Here is a 19,890-nt window from a genome sequence, read left to right as displayed (position 1 = left end):
CCACCAAAATTTTGTACTGCTTACTAATCAAACATCTGCATTTACTGGAACAATATCCTTTACAAATAAGAGATTTGCCAACTGAAGCAATCAACAAAAAAAATCTGAAGAGCAATCAGAAAGCGGAGGACACTGAGAAAGAATAGGAACAAGTTAGGGCCCAATACTTTAACTGACAAATGTGAGATGACAAAATATTTTACTGATCGTTAAATCTTTGGTCATTTAAAAACAAAATCACTCTTGGGATGTGGGCATCGCAGGCAAGACATTCATTATGCAATCCTGGCTGCCCCAGGAAGGTAACTGAATATAAATTAGAAGGGAAAACAATTATAAGCGGGATAGTGTTTTGCACATGGAGGAGATGGAAATACATTCAAAGACTAACTAACATAACTGTTTTAGGGCTTCAATCTTCACAACTGGATTGTACTAATATAGCGCAGTTCTGAAAGTGATCAGCTAGGATGTAAATTTCTGAGGTGATCTTGGATAAGTGAAGCACCAAGTCACCATCTCCAACTGTCCAGCTGATAACAGTCTGTGAAAATGCTGTGATAAACGTGCTATCAATACGACAGGCTATAGAATGGCAAAATGCTGCAACTACCCAAAATCTGAAATACAAACACAAAATGCTGGAAATTACTCAACATGTCAGGCAGCAGCTGTGGACAAAGAGCTAGGTGCAATATTCAGGATGGTGACCTTTTGTCAGAATTGAAAAATGTTTAGGTTTAAAGTACTTCAGCAGAAGGGGAGAGATTTCCCAGAATTCTCCCAGCAGCATAGAGACAGGCTAGGAGGCAAAGGGGTCAAGAAATAAGTAAAAGATTAGGAGAGCGCCCCAACACAGCCTAAACCAATCCATGGGAAGGGTTTCCTCTTCACACTGATGGTCCAAATGACTGTGGCTCTCTTTAATTAAAACACTTCAACTGGTTTCTGAGAGTGCCTCTAATGAGATGTCCTATCATTCACCTTTTTGTCTCAATTCAATTGGTGCAACTGCTGACAGGGCTTTACTGACAGCCCTCTTACTAGGTTATATGACTTGGAAAAACTGTCCACTGTCCTCATCTGGTTGGTGGACACAGAAGCAGTCAGTAAGGAGTGAAGTTGTGTGGAAGGTACTTTGACGACATGTGCAAGTTTTGGAACCACATATGATCCCTATGTGAATTTCCTAAATCTTGTTGGAAAATTCAACCCATTAACTCTGCTTCTTTCTCCACAGATACTACCCGACTTGAGTGTTATCTGCCTGTTTTGTTTACACAATGGCACAGTATTTAGCACTGCTGCCTCACAGCTCCAGGGACTCAGGTTTGGGTCACTGTCTATGCGAAGTCTGCACATTCTCCCCACGTCTGTGTGGGTTTCTTTGAGGGGCTCCAGTTTCCTCCCAGAGCCTGGAAAGTGTGCTGGTTAGGTGCAGTGACCATGCTAAATTGTCCCTCCGTGTACCCAAACAGGTGCCGGAATATGGTGACCTGGGGATTTTCATAACAACTTCATTGTAGTATTAATATAAGTCTACTTGTGACACTAATAAATAAACTTTTACAATCCTGAGAATGCCTTTGTACACACGGTGAAGTTGATCTCATATTAGCATGCAATGTAATACAATGTATTCTACCATCCACCTATCTTGTTTGCTAATGGGTTTAGCTAGCTTTATCAAATAAAGCAGTTGTATATATTGGCTCCGTGTAGTATAAAGAAAGTCACCGATTGCCTTTTTATGCCAAATAACACGAGGTGGGCCCACCTGAGCATTAAACTCATTTGGCTGCAAAGTTAAGAGGACAGGAAGTGCAAATATCTTCAATGTTGCAAATTCTTCATCATCAAGGAAAACAAATTGTGCTTTGGTGTTTTACAAGTAGGAAAGTTTAGCTGCAGCAATTAAATGCATCATATCTAGTTTTTCAAACCATCTGCATCAAACTCTCATGATGCAGCTGAGCAAGATGAGTGTTTACAAATAATTGTGGACCAACTTTCTCTCTTTAAAGATAGCTGAAGCATACCATCCATGAACAACTGGGCTGGGGCCTGGTCTAGCTGAAGTTTTTTAACCAATGAGAAACATGAACTTCAGCAATAGAAAAACACATCAAAATGCATCAGTTTGTAGTGAGCTCAAAGAGGTTGATCACTCCACTAAGGGAAGGTCAGGCATTAATGACAGTAAATATTCCAGGTAGAGCTAATGAGAACAGCCTTTTAATAATTCTATTTTGAATTTCCAAACCTTGATAGCAGTCTCCTTGACAAAAAAGCTTTCTGATTGGGAAGGAAAAGGAAGGAAGGAAAAAGGCTACCCAACCATTGCACTAAAATGTTTTTTTTCTACACAGCAACAGGATCTCTATGCAAAAATCATTCATGTAGCTCAAATATAGAACGTGAAATTTGAGAAGTATTCTGCAGAAGTTAAATGAATCATTTGCATTTATATAACACCTTTAACAATATAAAATATCCCTATGTGCTCCACATAAAAATATTTGAATTAGGTCATTTGGCCCTTTCAGCCTGCTCTGTAACCTCAATTTGCAACTCCATATTCCCGCCACATTCTCAACTCCACATTCCCACCTCGACATTCCCACTACATACACAGTACCACTGACGAGGAAAATTTGAGTGTGACCCAAAAGAAGCCAAGTTAAGCTAGGTAACCAGAAGTTTGGTCAAAGATGTAGGTTTTGAGTGACATCTTAAGAGGGCACAAGGTGAGGAGGTGGCAATTTAAGCAAGGAATTCCAAAGCTCTGTCTTGTTGACTGAAGGCCTTCAAAAGATTGAACAAAGGAAATTGGGAAAGCACAAGAGAAACAAAAACTTGTATTTATATAGCAGTTTACACAACCACTGGTTTTACAGTATAGCCAATTTAGCACTTTCTGACGTGTAGTTCCTGTTGTAGAGAGTAAACGCACGTAGCCAACATATAAAATGGAGAAATTCCACAAACTGCATTGCAATAACGACCAGATAATCTGTTTTTGAATGATGCTGATCAAAAGGATAAATATTGGTCAAGATACTACACCACTGCTCTTTAAAATAGTGCCATGTAATCTTTTGCATTCAACTGTGCTGGCAAATTGGGATTCAAGTTAACATCTGAAACACTGCACCTCTGACAATTCAGCTACTCTTCAGTAACAACTGGAGTGCCAGTGTAGATTTTTGTACTCTAGTATTGCAGTGGGACTTGAACTCAAAACCTTGTAATTCAAGGGCAAAAGTGCTACCAGTGGTGGATTGCAGAAACCGCCGAAGATTGGAGGAAGTTAAAGAGAAAAGGGGGGAGCGAGGCCATGAGGGGATTTGAAGGCAAGAGTGAACTGAAACAGTGCTGGTATGGGAGCCAAAGTAGGTCAGCAGAGCACAGAGGTGATGAGCGAATGAAACTTGCAGCAAGTTCAGACACAGCAAACTTTAGGATGTGGCAAACTTTTGGAATATAGAAGGATGCAAATAAATAAAAGTGCAACACAATAGTTTCCCTTCAGATTGCAAATAAGTGTGCCCTGACAGGCTACATTCAGTTAAATCATCCAATTACAAAGGCAAGGTTTTGCTCACTCAACCACCCACCCCAGCCAACCATCCATTAGCAGCAGTATTAAGGCTAAGCAGTCTAATCCACTAGACATTTACATCAAATAGGGACAACTTTCATCTCCTCAATCAGAACTACATTTGACTCCTTCTTTAGAACTGAAAATGGCAGTCTGCTTAACTCTATCATAACATCCCCTGTACTGACTCATTTAAAAATATAAAAAATACCATTCTGACTAACAAAGAAAAAGGAGTGCTTTGGGCATTAAAAGCTATTTAGGTTATCTGACATAGTGGCAGAAAAAGTGCGTCAATATTACAGCCACCTGCTAATTTTACAGAATCATCAGATCTTACAACACTGGAGATTGCTGTCTGCCCATCAAATCTGTAAGAAGTCTCACACCACCAGGTTAAAGTCCAACAGGTTTATTTTGTAGAAAAAGCTACTAGCTTTCAGGCCTCTGACCCTTCGTCAGGTGAATGGAGAGCTCTGATCACAAACAGGGGATGTAAAGACACACACTCAGTTTACAGAATACTGATTTGAATTTGAATTGGTTTTTGGAGCAAGCAAGATGGATTAAGGGTGTTCCCAGTCCACTTTTCACACTGGCTTTGTAAATTTATGAATGGAAACTCCAATATCAACAGTGGAAAAGCACTACAAATGTATGGTGGAACAAAACCTTGTAGGAATCTGTCCATGAGGTTGAAAATAATATGTTCATTTTGGGAAGTAAATAGAGAATCTCATGGGTGAGTTGGTAATTAAGCCAAACTTAACATGGTACAGAATGCAGAGAATAAAGGTCTGGATTAGTTGGGAGTTGATCTTCAGTGGAACTCTTAAGGACAATTAGGGATGGGCAACAAATGCTGGCCTGGTCAACAATTACCACAACCAATGAATGAAATAAATTAAAAAACTGGAACACAGATAATAAAGCTGATAGTATTGGCAGTCTTGGCAACAGATAACGGTGTACTTCATCAAGTTTAACTTCACTGAGAAGCCAAAGTGATTAGTATTAGCACTTTTGTAGGAGTTTCTGGTGAGAATGGAACAGGATAAATTTGGTTTAGACAAAATTGGTTGGAGGAATTTTTGTCTCATTGACTTGGGGTCCTAGCAAATAGAATTGAGGTTGGTGATGAATGGGAACATATTCATACTAATACAAACAGGTTATTTTGAATATAAATATATACAAATATAACAGATATATAACAAGATTTTCTTAGATTACTAGGGAAAAATAAAAGATCCCCAAAGAATATTTAGAAGGTTCCTGTAGACATCCCCTATAAAATCATGGACTAATCTATAGCACAGAAATTGGGTTGCAGAAAAATATTTCAGAAACCCAGTGAAATTCTTCAGTTTCAGCTGCTGATGAAAACTACAGCAAACAATATGGAATGAGAAAAGCACCTGTTGTGAAATGCTTTCAAGATGTTTTTATTCAGCTGTCCTGACTGCTGTACTTAGCTTATGGCCTGTACTTTGGTGAATAGACAGTTGTTCATTGTATCAGTCACCCCTTAACTTGAACCATGAAAAATTTCACTAATTCAGGATGCAACATTCAACATGTATCAACATGTTCAGTAGTATTAAACTACCGCTCAATTAGGATCAGGCACAGAAACACAGACAGACACAACTGCAACATACAAGTGTTCTCCTCTCCCAACCCCCAATTCAATTCAGTGGGCACTATAACAACTCCCAAGTTATTTTTGTGGAAAGGAACAGCGTAAGAGACAGAGCAATGGAGAGGATTTGGGAAGTTTAAAAAAAGAGGTGGGGGAGATGGAAGGAGGAAAAATGCAAAGTAGGGATCCCACTTGGTATCTCTGTTGTGAAATACATATTGTATGCCTTAAAAGCAAGCGAAGTCAAAATTAGATTACCTCAGAGGATCACAGAAATCCTACAGTGCAGAAAGAGGCCATTTGGCCCATCGAGTCTGCACCGACCACAAAACCCACCCTACCTACATAGTTATCCGCTAATCCCTCTAACCTATGCATCTCAGGACACTAAGGGGCAATTTTGGCATGGCCAATCAACTTAACCCGCACAGCTGTGGACCTACTGCAAGACACCATATATGTAGCTGATGGGACGGCTGGTTTGTGATGCAGAGCAACGCCAACATCCCAGGTTCAATTCCCGTACTGGCTGAGGTTATTCAAGAAGGCCCGCCGTCTCAACCTCGCCCAAATGTGGTGATCCTCAGGTTAAATCACCATCAGATTGGTTCCACTGGTCAGTGCAACGTCGAGGGCCGAAGGGCCTGTACTGCGCTGTAACGTTCTATGTTCTAGTCAGCTCTCCCCATCATCTGGGGCTATGGCTACTTTACCACTACACATATTAAGGAATTTGAGCAAGTCACTAGTGGGCTCCAGCACTAATGGAAATGGAGCTCAGGAAGAGGCAATTCCTTGAAGAAATGGGAAGAATTAAGTTCAAAATTAAGGGTCTGTATTTGTTACATTTGGCTGATAATGCTCAAATAGTCATTCCTTCTACAGAAAATAGCTGTCAAACCCTGTCAAAATTTCTCTTTCCAACTACTGAATTTTTGACTTAATTTTCAATATTAAGGTCAAATAAAAGAGCATTAGAAACCTCTCTGCGCAATCTTTATTAACAATTTCAAATACACAAGTAAACCAAATGTGCAAAATTGATCTTCATTGTGATAATTATTTTTAAAAATCTATTTATTCCCTTCTGAACACATTTTTAATAGCCTACAGCATAAATACATCTTGCTTGGTTCTTTGCCATTCAGTGCCTAAAATTCTTGTCTCTCTCTTTTAAGAATTGATCCAGTTAACTTCAATAACATTTGGCGCAAGATTACTCCATGGAAAGAGGAGATATTAAGCTCGTTACAGACAGCACTAACAGTTCATTGCTATGTTTAATTTGCGGCTAAAATGCTCAGTTATGTTTATTCAGACTTCAAAATGGTGGGATTGTCCAGATCATCGAAATTAAATTTGCAACCAGTGCGTCCTCAAGTCAGACAGCTCTGTTGATGGTGCTACTGAAAACATTAATGCATCACTTCTCTTTCTGACAATTACTAGCCAGCAATATCATTTTTAATGTTTAAATTTAGTTACACATTTTTCTTCTGCTTATTATCATAGATTATATAGTTCTGCATCAACAATGTGGAAATCTGCTCAACAGTCCTACCTAGAGTCAAATTGAAAATCAAGCAATGAGAGTTTTCTTTCCCCTCAATAACCAGCTGTACAACAGTTATACTTGGCTAATGCTGAATGATTCAGCTAAAAACAAAATAACAGAAGTGAATTTTCCCGTTTCTTAAATCTAGGACTCAAGACTAAATGCACAATTTTGTTTTAACCTTTTACAAAAAAACAAATATTAAGGGGGCTCTTACAGCATAAAGTTTCTTGGATTATAAACTGCAAAAACTGTACTAGAAGTTTCACGTTCTTACCTGCTATGAAATAACACCAATAAGGTTCAAAAAATATACATGAAACTGGATTGAGGAAAAGGCTCAGTTACACGGGGAACTTGCTTTTTTTTTTGCAGAGGAAATAACTAATTTGTAATTCTGCTAAAAAGTGGCAATCAATTCACTAGAAAATAACACAGGTCGTGGCAACAACATTCTAGCAAGTGGTTTTGTTCTGAATCACTGTAATTGAAAACACATTTGTAGGCAACTGCTGTCACCTAGTTTTGGAAATGTACCACTCCGAGGAGCTAATCAAAATGCACTCAATGCAATCTCTCCAGTGAGGCTGGCTGTGCTGTACACAAGGAAGTCTACTGTATGAATGTCACCATTCACAACAGCACTCAACTCAACCAACATCGATACAGAAAAACAGCAGCCAAATTCCAGCCTCTGCTATTTCACATTTTCGCATCTAAAACCAATATTGTTGGGCACACAGCAAGAGGAACTGAAACCCTTTGGCAGCTATACGTGTTTTTAAAATGGTGCCTGCGATGCAATACAAGTCTCAATACAGCAGCGTATATTAACATTAGGTTATATTGAAACACAGGAGTTTCAATTTTCAGTCTAAGGTATTTATAGATTAGTAAAGCAAAACGAAATCAACAGGGCTCTCATTAAATTCACATTAGAAACAAATTTATAATTCCAGAATACAACATCCTCATTTCTCTGAAATGCAAAATATAGATGCCGTAAGCAGCATTTATTTTGCTTTATTCTCTCAATGATAGATTTAAAATCATAAAATACCATTAATAAAATGCATTACAATATATAGAATCCTACAGTGCAGAAGGAGGCCATTTAGCCCATCGAGTTTGCACTGACCACAATCCCACCTAGACCCTATCCCCATAACCCCATGCATTTGCCCTTGCTAGTCCCTCCGACACTAAGGGTCAATTTAACATGGTCAATCAACCTAGCCTGCACATCTTTAGACTGCAGGTGGAATCCAGAGCACCTGGAGGAAACCCACATAGACATGGGGAGAATGTGCAAACTTCACACAGGCATCGACCCAAGCTGGGAATCAAACCCAGGTCCCTGGCATTGTAAGGCAGCAGTGCTAACCACTGTGCCACCTTGGCAGACGTTAAACATTTGGCTTTAAAGTAAACTTCTCTTAGGAAAACACTTCCTTGAATTTATTTATTGTTTAATTTAACTAACTGTTTATTTAGTTTGATGTGGCACTATTCAGATTTCAAACTAAGTCAAATACCTATCTTGGACAACATCCAACAGAAAATGCATTGTTAACTATAATGCATGTTATTGTGGCCACACTATCCAAGATTGGTACACAGTAGGATAGCGTTTTGTGATAGTAACAGAAAGCAGGTTTACATAATCTTTCCACAAGTTACAGGATAAAAAGATATACAATAGAAATCTATCTTGAAAGTTACGCCTGTTGAAAGCAACGTGTAGGCATTTTCTCAATTTTTTGGAAGCATGGAGCATAATGCAATACTGGCTTAAACTGTTACTTCATAAAACTTCTTTCACAGGATGTGGGTATCACTGCCATTTATTGCCCATTCCTAATTGCTTTTGAGAAGGTGATGGTAAGATGCCTTCTCAAACTGCTGCAATTTAGGTGGTGTAGGTACACCCACAGTGTACCTGTTGGGGACAAAGTTCCAAAATTTTGATCCAGCAGTAAGGAATGGTGTTATAGTTCCAAGTCAGGATGATGAGTTGCTTTGAGGGGAGCTTGCAAGTGGAGGTGCTCACGTGTGTCTGCTGCCCTGGTCCTTTCAGGTGGTGGCGACCATGGGATTGGAAAGTGCTGCTGAAAGAGCTTTTGCTGTTGCAGTGCATCCTGTATATGGTACACTCTACATTGGTAGTGAATGTGGAGTGATGTTGGAACTGCATTGATCCAACCAAGTGGAGAGAATTCTATCACACTCCTGACTTCTGCCTTGTAAATGGTGGATATGCGTTAGAAGTCAGAAGGGAGTGACTCACTGCAGAATTCCCAGCCTCTGATCTGCTCTTGGAGACCCAGTATTTATATGGTTGTTTCGACCAAGATTGTAGTTGGATTAGAAGCCGAGTGGCCCTGACAGAATCCAAACTGAGCATCAGCAAACAGGTTATTGTGATGTAAGTGCCACCTGATAGCACTGTTGATGAATATTTCCACTACTTTGCTGATGATCAACATTAGACTGATAGGCAATAATTGACCCGATCGGACTTGTGTTACTTTGTGGACAGGAAATACCTGGACAATTTTTTACATTGACGGGTAGATGTCAGTGATGCAGCTATTCTGGAACATCTAGGAGCGTGGTTAGTTCTGGAGCACAAACCTTCAGTACATTTTCCAAGGCACTGCCTTTTCAGTAACCAATGTCTTCAGCCATTTCTTGACATAATTTGGTACAAATCACAGAATTACTACACCACAGACACATACACCACACCATTTAGCCCATCCTTTTACACTGGCTCTCTAAATCAAGAGGTCGCGGAGTGCTATTCCCCGTTTTCTCCCCATAACCCTACGCATTCATTCTTGACAGATAATAACCCAATTACCTCCAATTCTTCGTTTGAACCTGCCTCCATCACACATGCAGGCAGCATATTCCAAATACTAACCACTCAAAGTTTCTCATGTCTCCATTACTTCTAATGCCACTTACCTTAAATCTATGCCCTTCTTCCACCAAAGGGAACAGTTTTTCACCTACTGTGCCCAGACCCCTCATGATTTTGAATCTATTAAATCTTCTCTGAACTTTCTCCGCTTCAATCTATCTTTATTTTGAAGTTCCTCAACCCTGGAACGATTCTCATGAATTTTTTTCTGCACTTTACTGCTTTCCAAAGCATGATGCCCAGAACTGGATGCAATATTCTGCAAGGTTGAACCGACATTGCTTATAAATTTAACAAACTCTACAGCTTTTGAGTACAAAATTATTCACCATGCGCCCAACCTGCCCTATCAACTTCAATGACTTATGCAATCAGGTCCCTTGCTCCTGCATAGAATTATTTTACATTGGTTTGTATTCTTATTGTCTAAATGAATCATTACACATTTCTCTATATTTTATGTTACCTGCCACGTCTGTCCATTCCACCATCTTGTCTTTGTCATTTTGAACACAAGGTACAGCAACAGTAGGTGGTCATTTGACCCCTTGAGCCCTCTGCACCATTCAACGAGATCACGGCTGGTCTTTTACCTCAATGTCATTTTCTCACACTTTTCCATATCCCTTAATATCGTTAATAACTAGAAATTTATCCATCTCTCTTGAACATACTCACTGACTGAGCCTCCACAGCCTTCTGTGGTTGAGAATTCCAAAGACTCATCACCTTTTGAATGAAGAAATTCCTCCCCATCTTGTTGTTTTCTTTATTCTGAGACTATGTCCCTGATTCTAAACCACCTCCCACCCCTCTCCCTACCAGCTCACCTTCTATTATATTGGGCCCTGTATCAGTCAGCTCTCACTCCTCTAAACTCTAGAGAATAGAGGATCAGTCTCCACAATAGCATTGCAATCAGTCTGGTGACCCTTCATCGTATGCTCTCTATGGCAAGTGTATCCTTCCTTTGGAAAAAAACGACCAAAGCAAGACACAACACTCCAGGTGCAGGCCATATACAATTGCAGCAACACTACTTCTATTCACAAAGTCTCTTGCAGTAAACACCATCATATCATTTACATAAGAACATAAGAAATAGGAGGAGTAGGCCATCTAGCCCTTCAAGCCTGCCCCACCTTTCAATAAGATCATGGCTGATCTGAGGTGGATCAGTTCCACTTTCTCCCCATAACCCTTAATTCCCCTGTCTATCAATAACCTATCTATCTGTGACTTAAATATATTTATCGAAGTAGCCTCCACCACTTCAACGGGCAGAGAATTCCAGAGATTCACCACCCTTTGAGTGAAGAAGTTCCTCCTCAACTCTGATCTAAACTGTCCCCCCCTTATCTTGAGGCTGTGCCCTCTAGTCCTGCTATCCTTTCTACGCAGGAAGAATCTATCTACCTCCACCCTATCCATCCCCTTCATTATCTTATATGTCTCTATAAGATGCCCCCTCATCCTTCTAAACTCCAACGAGTACAGACCTAGTCTATTTAGTCTCTCTTCATAGTCCAACCCCCTCAGTAGAAAGCCCTTCTACTTGCTTATTGCTTTTGCAAGTTAGCCTTCAGTGACCTTGTGAACAAGGATATCAAGGTCCCTTTGGACATCAACACTTGCCAATCACTCACCATTTAATACTCAGTTTCTGTTTTTCATACCAAAATGGAAAACTTCACATTTTTCCATGTTATAATCCATCTGTCACACTCTTGCACACTCATTTAACCTTATGTTCTACACTACCTCAGCGCACAATGTTTCCAAGTTTCATATCAGCCATGCCCTCGTTACACTAGGTTGTTATGTACATAAGAGAAAGGGTCCCAACGACAATTCCTGAGAAGTTTACAACAAACCACGTCTAGTCTGTAACAACATGCATCAACCACTACTCTGCTTCCTGTCATTCTGCCAAATTTCTATCCCATTATTGCTATTGTCCCTTTAACTTTGCTCTCAAGTCTACTGTGCAGCACTTTATCAACTGTGGTGGCTAAATCACTGAAAGAGGTAACAAATAGATTTCTATGTTTCTATGTACACTACATGAATAGCGTTACCCTCATTAACCTTTTTTGGTCATCACCAAAAAAAGCACCAGCAAGTTAAAACATAGTTTGCCTGTAACAACTCTGCGCTAACTTTTCTTAAATGAGCCACATGTGCCCAAGCGACTATGAATTTCGGCCTGAATTATTGCTTCTAGATGTTTCTCTACTGCTGAATTTAAACTAATTTGCCTGTTGTTGCTGGGCTTAGCTTTGCATGTACACCTTTTTGATTTTGAACAAAGGTGTAATATTTGTGATTCTCCAGTGCTCTAGAACCAGAAACCAAGGAAGAAAATTATGGCCAGTGTCTCCACAATTTCCACTTACTCAGTATTCTTGGATGCATCTCATCAGGTCCAGGTGCCTTCTCAACATTAGTGCAGACAGTCAATCTAATACTATCAATTTTAAATCTCTCAAGTGCCTGGATTATCTCTTCTTGCATCTTACTTGAAGACATTCGCAAAGTATCCATTTAATACCTCAGTTATAACTCTACCTCCACAAAATCCAGGGTGACCAACTGACCCAGATTTTCCAGGTTTGTCCTGGAATTTGATTTGATGTCCTGCATCCTGCGTTAGGGCTTCCTGGTTTGCCATTTTCTTGGATTTCTCTGAGCAGCAAGGGAGAAAATTATTCAACGCCTCCTCTTGCCACTGCTCATTCACCACTCCTGAACTGTCACTGCAATACAATAAAGCTGACAGTACACATAAGCAGACAACCACAATAGAACAGCAATATATCTCCCAGCTTCCATCGGTGGCTGGCTGGAATGTGAGGTGGTGGTGATCTGGCAGAGGTCCAGAGAGATGTCTGGCAGGTCTGAAGGGGAATGGCGAAGGAGGAGGGGTTGGGAAGAGCCAAATGAGGTAATAACTAGTAAGCCTATCAGCAGCAAACCTGGGCGAGAAACAGCCTATGATTGGGGGAGTAGCTCGAAGCAAGATCTTCCATTCAAACTTACCTCTGAGTGACATTTTGAAAATTGGCCCCAGGTGCTGCACAGAGCAGCTTTGCAGGCCAGATGTATGCATTGGGCCAGCTGGTTCTGGAAAATCATGTCCCTTTCTGCTCTACACAACTACTACTATCCCTGTCTATATTCAGATCACTGAAGTCCCCCCATTATAACTACTCTATAATTGCCAAATTAGCTAAAGATTGGCATCTGCGATGCTGGGGACCTCAGAAGGAGGAACAAGCAAGTCTTTGTCGAGTGTTGAGGCAATAATGAATAGTTCATCAGTCCCATGACAGTCAGCATTCAGTCTTACGTTTAGATAAGACTTGGGCCGAGTATAAATTACCACAGCACAAGGTTATTGAATGCTGATCAAATATCACTGGAATGATCATTTGGTGAAAGGTTCAGATGTACAACTGCAGTAGAAGTTCATTCATTCCAGTAAGTGACAATCAACCCTTGTCCTGAAATTCAAACATTCAAATTATCAATTCAAACTTACTGTGAATACCCTCCAGGAAATGACTTTGAGCCCTACAGTGACAAACATCCTTTTGTGCTCCAAAACTGACTAAATAAGACCATCCCATTCATTATATTCACTCCTTTTACTGAAAACCCTGGAAACCTCGGATGTTATTAAAAGATCAATTTGTGCTGAACTTTGCAATCTTTTATTATAATTGCCACATATGCAGCTGTGCACTTCGAGCAATCAAATGAATGCTTCAGAATCTACTTTATTATACAGCACAAGCATGGAAGCGCTTACAGTCATTAAAGGAAGTGAATTCATCTTGCAGTTACAGCACATAGTAGAGTCCATGCGATCCAGGACAACTGTCATTGGGTGTGCAATGAGCACACTTGTTAGTATTTCCACTCCCAGCGCCAAAAATTGATAGTAAGTATTCAAAGTTCTTTTTGAAAAGTACAGCGAGTTCCTGTTGCTAGCAAGCCAATAACAAACACGCTTATCACAAAACACAAAAATTCATAATTATATTTTTAGCTTCAAAATCTAAACCTTGAATAACGCAGGAAAATAATACTGCATATGTACATGCATACATAATATTACAGGATTACTGCCAAATATTATTTTGATAGTTTAAATGATTATCCAAATTTCTAGGCAGCCAGTCCTGAGGACAATTAAATACAAACATCTTACAGGACTACCTAATCCATAGTGGAACTCCCAACAAAGACAAGGTATCAAATATACAGGGTCCAGTGAATTGTTCAACTTCCACAAATCAGCTTTAAAATTTAACACTGCACCAATTTAAGGAGTCCAATCCTTCATCGTAAGGAGGTTCAATTTCAGTCTGAAATAATATTTTTGTTTTGGCTTTCAGCTATATTCCTCAGTAATGTGATTTGAACACTGCACATTATGTATTAGCACTTACAAACTGCAAACCGCCTAATTTATCCTGGCAAGGTCTGGAGGAAAAATATAGAAATCTGACTTCATCCAGATTAAACTTGACAAAGGTTACATTTTTCACACGAAAGGCCAGTTTTAATTTGCTTCAACATACTTTATTATACACTTCAAAACATCAAATAGTAAAACTTGCAGACCATAATTTTGACCATTTTAAAATAATTATTATGCCACAATGACTATACATTATCTAAGGGTAAACACCAAGCTCCAAACAACTCACTTCGCATACAACATTGCAAATAGGAAATTTCAATCAAGGATTTTCTTTAATTGTTGCACACAAAATTTGGAAAGCATTAGTTAAATAGCTATTATAAAGTTTATATTTTGCAGTAATCCCATAATATAGTAACATTACCAAATAAAATTATGTAAATGCCAGACTTGAGAATTTCAACTGATTAATACGCATAGCTTTTTCGAGAACAATTTCTCATATCCACTACTCCCTGTGTGAAATGGTGCTTTCTGATTCCACTCTAGCTTTCAAGTAACCCTGTAGTATAAATGAAGGTAATGTTTCTATTTAGATGCCAAATGCAAAACTTTTAAAATTAGTAAACCCCACATTTACACCAGCTGGATTATCCAGATTGACAATTAAGCAAAATGGTCATGGTTTCCAATCACTCCCACCAAGTAAGGTTCTCTTGCCTATCGTCCAAGAACTGACTGAAGATAATCAAAATTACAACTCAAACATTAAACCGTATTCCCAAAGGCAGATAGAAAGCTGTAATTTATGGGATGTTGTTAAATCTGTATCAATACAATTGATGTCTTTTTTGTAAATCAAAAGGCCCTGCAATACATTTCAACAAGAGGAACTGAGCTTAAGTCACCATTTGTAGCAAACCTTTGCTGGAAGATGACCTACAGTCGGCGCCTCAAAACAATGCAAAAGTACCACCAGCTTTTTGCAAGATCCTCCAAACCCAGTGGCTACATGGTCCATCAGCAAGCAGCCAACTCTCCCAAACAACCTGCCAAGCATCAAGGCTGTAATCACTCAAAACCAGCTCTGCTGGTTAGGGCATGCCATTCACATATCTGACAGAGTCCTTAAAGAACTTGGTTGTGGAAGGAGGCTCCCAGGAAGACAGCAGAAATACTTTTAGTGTCCTCAAGGCATCCCTGAAGAGGTCAAACATACTTAGCAACTCATGGGACGTCCAGACTTATGACCAAAATGTAGAAGGCTCAATCAGGAATGCACTGAGCACATCAAGAGACTGCATCAGGAACATGCAGAGGAAAAGTGATGGTGTCAGAGGTGAGTGCACAAATCTCCAAGTAACCCATGTACCCAACTCTTCAAGCACCACCTGCCCCTCATGGTAAAGTCTGCACAATGAGCATTGAACTTATCAACCTTTTTAAAACCATTGAATTGAAGCAGAACTTAGTCATCCTAGATCATGAGAGAGACTGTTCAAGAATAATCATTTGCTGGTAATGATTTTGGTATCCCTGAAATGTAACTGTGTGGTTTGGTTGAATATAACAGTCAGAGTTTGGTTGTATTAATCAAATTAGTGGGACTACAACTGTACGCATGCTGGATTCAATGCTGATGCTGTATTGTGCTCCATCCACCCAAGCCTCAATATCGGCTGTTTGTGATATGAAGTCCTCATAACACGTGCTTGCTATCAAATGAGCGGATAGTGCATTGAACATTCAGAAAACAGTTAGTGCTATTTTCAACACGTTTTCCTTACTGGCACTTGTACGGTCTGGATTGAGTTCTAAACATTTGTACTGCCGGTGTGTGAAGTATGTTGTTGTTGAATGTAAGATTAGTTGGTTACTTCAGTGAATCCATCTTATTGCATATTCAACAGATGCTTCCACCCAGAGGCACTCTAATTTTAAACAGAAGCATGATTAAAGCACTTGTAGACAAGGGGTGTTGAATAATAATGTGCATGTTGCTCATGATACATTCAGCAATGCATACTCTGCTTACGAGTGTCTTTAAGGTTGATTTGAAAGGCAGTCTGATATGGGTGACCAGTACTGAAGGAAAACAGTACACATGAGTACTGTTTACTTAGGGTAAACTCCTTTTCAATTTAAATGCTGAAAACACCAAAAGTTAAACCAATGTTGCGTGAATTGTCTGGTCTCAAAATCATTCTCAGGACCTAAAGTTACCTGATATAACCTAGGCTCATTTGGGTTTAGATCAGATAAATTTTCTTTTAAATCTAATCTTCATATTTCCACAGACTATAGATGCCTTTTCACAGCCAAAAGCCACAACCTGTTATCTTCATTTCACATCATTTTCATGCAAGACACACACAGGAGCAGTCTTGTACATACACTAATAGTCAGGACACTTTAAATTCTCAGAGAGCCCTGCTTTCGTCAACTGAGTTCAGTTGCTTTCCAAAAGTATGGTGGATTCAAACAAGTATAAAAATCTGAAATCTTTTTGTAGTAGTGAAAATAGCATTATAAACAAGCATTGCTGTACCATTTTAATATCCTATGCATTATAACAAGTCACACAATTATTATTATACAGCTTCCAGTTGCAAAAAGTAGAAGTAATCAAATTCAGAAAAGTTATGAGTTACAGTTACCATTGCAAATCATTAATCCATTTAAGTTCACCAGGTTGGCAGAGGGGATTTCTTCTCTTCGCTCTTGTGCAATTACTAAAGCAGACAAGGGAAACTTTCCATGATCTTGCGTGTATTTACAAGAGTGACTGAACTTAAATTGGTCAACATTTTAAAATTCAGATGAGCAATCGCTGTGAGCAGACACACGCAGAGTGACGACAGGGCATTCTGCTTTGTAGTAATTTCCTCAACTTAGATTGCCAACTCCAAACATTAATTTCTCCCCTCACTTTTAAGATTACAACCATGCAAAAGCATTTTTAAAATATATATACATAGTATTTGTATGTACCATTCTTGTTATCAAATTCAATTCTAATGAAATGAAAACCGCTTGGTTAAACACCAGTTAATAGCATTAGCTGCTCTGATTTTACACACTGAATGGACCTGTTTATACATGCCACAACTTTCCCCACATCAATAAATTATGTCAACATTACCCTCTCTCTCTCTCTCTCTCTCTCACTGCAGCTGGTTACTATACAATCAACAGATTCTGCTCAGCTGCTTATTTAAATCCCTAATTGTGCCAGGGATAATACATCACTTAATACATTGCAAAGCAGGGAACATCTAAGAAAGTAAAATAACTAAAGATTAGCGACAGTAGAATGCACAATAATAAAAATGACAGTCAAAAAAGATCAGTTAAATGCAAATCTTAGTTCAGTGCATATTTCTAGCTCACAAAATCAGTGAGCATTTTAGTAAGCTGCACTGTATTACTGTTCACAGTTATGACGCAGACACACTGCAATGCAGCAGGAAGCTTCTGTGATTAGCTCTATTGTGGCTTAGATGTGGTAACACTCACTTTCTGCACAACCTGCAGCCACTTCCCATGTGGCTAATTAAGACGTGATGCAGCCAGTGAATTAGCAAAAATATACGAAGGTGCATTGTATCTTTCAATTGTAAAACTAACCTGTACACAAGGTGACACAGTAATCAGTTTCACTTCAAATTAAAACTGAAAACTACCTTAGTGTTCTATTGCAACAGTCCAACAGATGCTGCCATAGCAAGTGAATGCAATCCCTCATGACTCTGATGTCTGGAAACAACGCCAAGACTTCTGATATTTTCCATCAAACCTTTTGACAAAGTAAGTTGCAACATTCAACAAATCCTCATCTTTCCAGAAAATCAATTATAAAAAACTTTATTTATTGAAGTTAGATAGCAATAGTTCAAAATACATAAAAGGAAAAAATCCAAATAAACATTTTAAAAAGCTAGCAACAAACTATATTCGGAATAAGCAATATTACGGCAAACTTAAGCACCACAAGAGTGTAACACTAAGCAACCATTCATTTGAAAAGATCAGACACGGTGAGACATGACATACCATGATCAGAACACCAAAGCAGCAAAGAGGTCCAATCCAAGTTTATTTGCAGAAGTGACTATGACCAGAATAAAAACTCAGAATTGCATAAAGTCAGTCATTTTTGGGCTCCTAAAGATTAGGTGGGGGCAGGTCAAATGGATTCCCTGAAAAGCAGTAAACTTAGGAAAATTAGCAAACAATGTAAATGGAGGAAGGATATGCAAAGTCAAGATAGTATCCCACCAAACTGTAGAATGAGATAGGGAAGAAATACTGAGTTGACAGTATTACAGAACACTTTAGCACCCTAATGCTGAGCAGGCTCACTACGGAGCAAAGTGCAAGTACTGGAGCTAGCAAAATCTTTCCTTCCTTCATTGTCAATAATTCAACAGGTGAATAAATCGTGTCTCAGATAAATTCAAGGAACATACCCAATTGAATTAACTTTCATAAACACTTCTTTGAAGTAGAGTTAAAAGCAGCACCCACAGTTGTCTGGTATGCAAACAACAACAGATTGATTAAATGTCTCGTTCTTGTGTTTTCATGGAAAAAAGACCAAGACAAATGATTAACATTTAGGATCACAAGTCTTTCTGTGCTCTTCCTTCATTCCATAACTTCAAACTCTTATTATGGTTAAGAAGAAAACATTCTCAGCTTAAGTTTAAATGATATTTGATCAACTTTATTTTGTAAATGCATGCAATGGGAAAAAAAACAAGCTTGTATTATGAATTGGATGCCATTCTCTGTTGAAAATATCCTTTGAGCTATTCAATCACTAATTAGTGTGAAGCTCACTCAAACATGCAGTGACTGGAAGAGTTCTTTTTATGACTCATTACTACCTGCCAGGATTCTGAAATGGCTTTTTAGGCCAAATATAAAGCTAGCTTATGATATCTACGTCATCACTAAAACACCTTTGGAGAAGTTACTCATTGGGAGATTAAAATTATAACAAATCTACAAAGGAGAGAGATTTTTTAACCTTTACCTTAAAGTGGCTATGTAGAAGATCTCTCTTTTGGGAATTCAGAATGGAAAAAGAAGATAGCTGACAAAGTGAAACTTCTTCAATAATTCAGAGGTAATGAAAAATGAGTTTCAAAATTTGGTATCACCAAATCCTTAATGTTGGCATATGTCAGTAAAACTCCTCGTGTGTATATGCTCCTATATCCTAACTTTTTATAAAAAAACAAGACTATAGGGTTCTAATGGCTGACAGAAATAATTGATTTGCCTAGTAAACTGGTTGTTTTAAGTATGCAACTAAATTATGGGGAATTAAATACTTATTTTATCCTCTGCTCTGGATGGTCTAGTATTAGTTCTGAGAGAGACAGAAATTATACAGAACAATACTATATGAACACACTCTTTTTATACTAAATTGCCCATGAGGAAGTACCTGTGTTCTGATTTGTATTTTTCTGCTGCTTCAGCTCAGATGAGAAGCTCTCCCCACGTTAAGAATTTGAGATGAACCCAATCACTCTATAATGCAATACTCTTCAGCAATAACTGTGCCATTTCAATTATCTTACAGTAGTAGAGATGAAAAGACGAACCACTGGCAGATGTATTGTGCTGAGCAAAACTGTAACAGAAAATGAGTCAAACTCCTTCCAACACCAGGCTGCAGGTCAGCAGCATGGATTTTTTTCTCCACAATCTCCAAGGACAGACAACA

The 19,890-nt window shown here is 38.8% G+C and overlaps 1 protein-coding gene across 10 annotated transcripts in view; it reads right to left on the bottom strand.

Annotated features, from left to right (window-relative positions):
• LOC145346508 (protein MTSS 1-like) overlaps nucleotides 1-19,890 on the bottom strand; it is a 168,130-nt gene that overhangs the window by 48,839 nt on the left and 99,401 nt on the right. Inside the window, exon 1 of one of the 10 annotated variants that reach the window (XM_080193863.1) lies at nucleotides 16,811-16,866. The exons of the other annotated variants lie outside the window; for them this stretch is intronic. Coding sequence (XP_080049989.1) covers nucleotides 16,811-16,823 — 13 coding nt within the window. The 5' untranslated portion in view covers nucleotides 16,824-16,866. Of the gene's footprint in view, nucleotides 1-16,810; nucleotides 16,867-19,890 lie in introns of those variants that run through there. 10 annotated transcript variants of the gene reach the window in all.

The sequence above is a fragment of the Carcharhinus amblyrhynchos genome, chromosome 8, assembly GCF_965287045.1.
Source record: "Carcharhinus amblyrhynchos chromosome 8, sCarAmb.v2.hapA, whole genome shotgun sequence".
NCBI lineage: Eukaryota > Metazoa > Chordata > Chondrichthyes > Carcharhiniformes > Carcharhinidae > Carcharhinus > Carcharhinus amblyrhynchos.
Note: the sequence above shows the minus strand (reverse complement) of the source record. Positions and strands in the feature narration are given on the sequence as shown.